The sequence below is a fragment of the Octopus bimaculoides genome, chromosome 5 (assembly GCF_001194135.2).
Source record: "Octopus bimaculoides isolate UCB-OBI-ISO-001 chromosome 5, ASM119413v2, whole genome shotgun sequence".
NCBI lineage: Eukaryota > Metazoa > Mollusca > Cephalopoda > Octopoda > Octopodidae > Octopus > Octopus bimaculoides.
The window spans coordinates 22,707,468-22,711,064 of NC_068985.1; the positions used below are offsets into that span (position 1 = coordinate 22,707,468).

The window sequence follows — 3,597 nt, forward strand, 5'->3', positions numbered from 1 at the left end:
TTTTTTTAAAAGAGCAATGAATTCTGGGTGATTAGAATATAACGTAGCATGAATTTAGGAAGCTTAGAAAATGAATAAGCATGAATTTAAGACAACAACTGAATTCAATTGAATTTCATGGAGAGAAACAAGATAAATAATAAGGGACAAAAAACTAAAGCGCAAGGTATTGAGATGTTTGAGGCCGTAGCCAGCATGGGTTGGACGATTTGACTGGGGACTGGTGAACCAGATGGCTACACCAGACTCCAATCTGATCTGGCAGAGTTTCTATAGCTGGATGTCCTTCCTAATGCCAACCACTCCGAGAGTGTAGTGGGTGCTTTTACGTGCCACCGGCATGAAGGCCAGTCAGGCGGTACTAGCAATGGCCACGCTCAAATGGTGTTTTGTATGTGCCACCTGCACAGGAGTCAGTCCAATGTTTTGTTCACATGCCACCAGCATGAGTGCCAGTAAGGCGAAGCTGGAAACGTTCGCGCTCAAATGGTACTTTTTATGTGCCACCGGCACGGAAGCGAGGTCATGTTTACAAAATCTCAATATGTCTTAGAATTTTTTTTTCCCAAATATATGATGTACAATCAGCAGCCATGTCAAAATAACTAATTTTCTGAATGGCTGATTGAAAAAAAAAAAAATACAAATCCAATAAATAATCAAAAAACAAAATTGATTATTTGTTTTCTACATTTATTCATTTGTGATACTAATTTCGTCTGACAAGATACAACATTATTTTCTTTTAAGAAAGCAATGTACTTGTCTCAGTTGAACCATTATATTAAAAATAATTAGTGATGAAAGAGGCATTTATTTATTACATACTTAATTATTATCAATGTTGGCACCACATACAAAGCACTTGTGTTGGTGCCACGTAAAAAGCACCTGGTGCCATGAAAAAAAAAACCCAGTACACTCTGTAAAGTGGTTGTCATTAGGAAGGGCATCCAACCAAACAGACCATGCCTAAGCAGACAATTAGAGCCAGGTGTAGCTCTCTGGCTTGCCAGTTCCTGTCAAATCACCCAACTCATGCCAGCATGGAAAACGGATATTAAATGAGGATGATGACAGTGCTACTTGCATTATATTTTGGATATAAATAAATAGTTATTGAGTGAAGCTTATAAAACTTTTCTCTGAACAAAACCTTAGATATGACATAGATCTGAATTGTCTTTTCTTCTGATGGTAATGACGAGAACATGCTGTATTTTGATAAAATATTTTTTGTAACAATATATATTTTTTTCATTTGATTTTTTTTTTATTAGGTTGATTTTGCTAACAAGAAAATTGGTGGAGGTGTATTGACACGAGGCTGTGTCCAGGAGGAGATTAGATTTGTTATTTGTCCAGAATTGTTAATATCACGGCTATTCACTGAGTGCCTAGAAAAAGAGGAATGTTTGATCGTCAAAGGTCAGTTTAAATTAATCAGTCCCCATTTCTTGTTGACAGAGCAAACATTTTTGTCTTTATGCAGGAGACTGCTTCAGTAGTAGGCAATAATTTGATATTACTAAACTGTGAAAAATAACATTGCTGTAATGTGGCAATTATTTCAGAAGTTTTTATCTTTGCTGTTGGCTGAGTTAGGCATAGGTATAAGTGTGTGGTAAGAAGTTTGCTTTCCAACCACATAGTTTCATGTTCAGTCCCACTGCATGGCACCTTGGGCAAATGTCTTCTACTATAGCCCTGGGCCAACCAAACCCTTTTATTTAGTATGAATGTATGTTTGAGAGATTGTTGCAGATCCTATAATTCTGCTTTGTTTTTTTTCCTCAGGTTTTGAAAGATTCAGTGCCTATTCTGGTTATGCAAATACTTTCCTGTGGAAAGGAGATTTTCAAGATAAGACTGTGAGGTACGTTTTTAGGTTATTAAATTAATGTCTTGTTTGTTTTTGAAGGTAAAACACTGCTTTTTTTAATGTTGTAAATTTTGCCAATATAGTAGCTTAATTAGTTCGTGACTACCAACATCCAAAAGAAAGTAATACATTGAAATGATTAATTGGATGATCGAGTACATTAATTTGCAAGAAACCTAGGTTTCTTGCCAGTTGGCTCGGTTTGAAGATTCCATCTTGTGATTCTTTCCTGTTACATTCTAATTATGGACATTGTAGTTACCTGTCTGTAGTATTGGAGTTGTGACCTTTCAATGTAAAGTTGTGGATCAATAGAAATGAAACATCTTGGATTTGAATTTCTCTAGCAAGTGATTTGATCTGAGAGCATTTGTTAGAGCAATTATATTGTAGAAGAGCCATGTAATAACACACAAAGCTGTTTAATTCATTTAGAATTTATTCTATGAGGTGACAAAATTTTCATCATGCATTGGCAACCTTAGTCACTGAAATAGTTAAAATAAGTAAGCTGAATATAAGTTATTGTAGATGCTATGTGAACTTTGGATATAGGTTTAATGTTAATTTGCTAAGTAAGTTCCTCAGTATCAAAAGTATCATTTTATGTGTACAAATATGATAACCATACTAGTTTTAACTTGTAGTATAAAACAACTGACTTAAGTTAGTTGGAGGTCAGTGAAAATACTGTATTTACTTGTGTATAAGTTGCACTGTGGAGGCGCAATGGCCCAGTGGTTAGGGCAGCGGACTTGCAGTCATAAGATCGCGGTTTCGATTCCCAGACCGGGCGTTGTGAGTGTTTATTGGGCGAAAACACCTAAAGCTCCACGAGGCTCCAGCAGGGGATGGTGGCGAACCCTGCTGTACTCTTTCACCACAACTTTCTCTCACTCTTACTTCCTGTTTCTGTTGTGCCTGTAATTCAAAGGGTCAGCCTTGTCACACTGTGTCACGCTGAATATCCCCGAGAACTACGTTAAGGGTACACGTGTCTATGGAGTGCTCAGCCACTTGCACGTTAATTTCACGAGCAGGCTGTTCCGTTGATCGGATCAACTGGAACCCTCGACGTCGTAAGCGACGAAGTTCCAACAACAACATAAGTTGCACTATTTTATATTTGATTTTAACTGAAGAATCTGGGGTGTGATATACAGGGCAAATCTAAAACTATGAAGGGAAAAAATTGTGTACCAAGATTTAACACTAAATTAGGGGTAAGATGTATATATGAATGTGATTTATACATGAGTAAATTTGATAGTTGAAGTTGATTTTAGAAAGTAGGGCTTCTTCCTTAAAATATTATTGTATCAAAGGCTCATTGGAACATAAATTAGAGAATCTTTCAACTCAATGTTGATAAGAGGATACTGGCAATGACAGTTTTATCAATGTAGCTGCAAAGATTTATTTTATTCACTTCTGGTTGATGGAGAATGTCCATCTCAGTTAATTAAAATATGAGGAAACAAATTTTAATTGTTCAAAGTATTCAACCTTCATGCCAAGAATATCAGAGAGCTGTGTTCATTTAATTTACTGTGAGGGAGTGCTGAAAAGTTCCTGGCTTTTGGTAAAAAAAAATACAGGGGGATCAGTTAACTATGATTTTATTCAACATATTCCCCTCTCAGACTTACACACTTATTGCAGTGGTCCTTCAGTTTTTTTTAAACCCTGTAAAAAAACCTGGAAGGTTGGGCTTC

The 3,597-nt window shown here is 36.3% G+C and overlaps 1 protein-coding gene across 1 annotated transcript in view; it reads left to right on the forward strand.

The window, feature by feature from the left end:
• LOC106882902 (poly(ADP-ribose) glycohydrolase) overlaps nt 1–3,597 on the forward strand; it is a 46,959-nt gene that overhangs the window by 33,015 nt on the left and 10,347 nt on the right. Inside the window, exons 15-16 of the mRNA XM_052968022.1 lie at nt 1,281–1,428; nt 1,798–1,876. Of these exons, the coding sequence (XP_052823982.1) occupies nt 1,281–1,428; nt 1,798–1,876 (227 nt within the window). The remainder of the gene's footprint in view (nt 1–1,280; nt 1,429–1,797; nt 1,877–3,597) is intronic.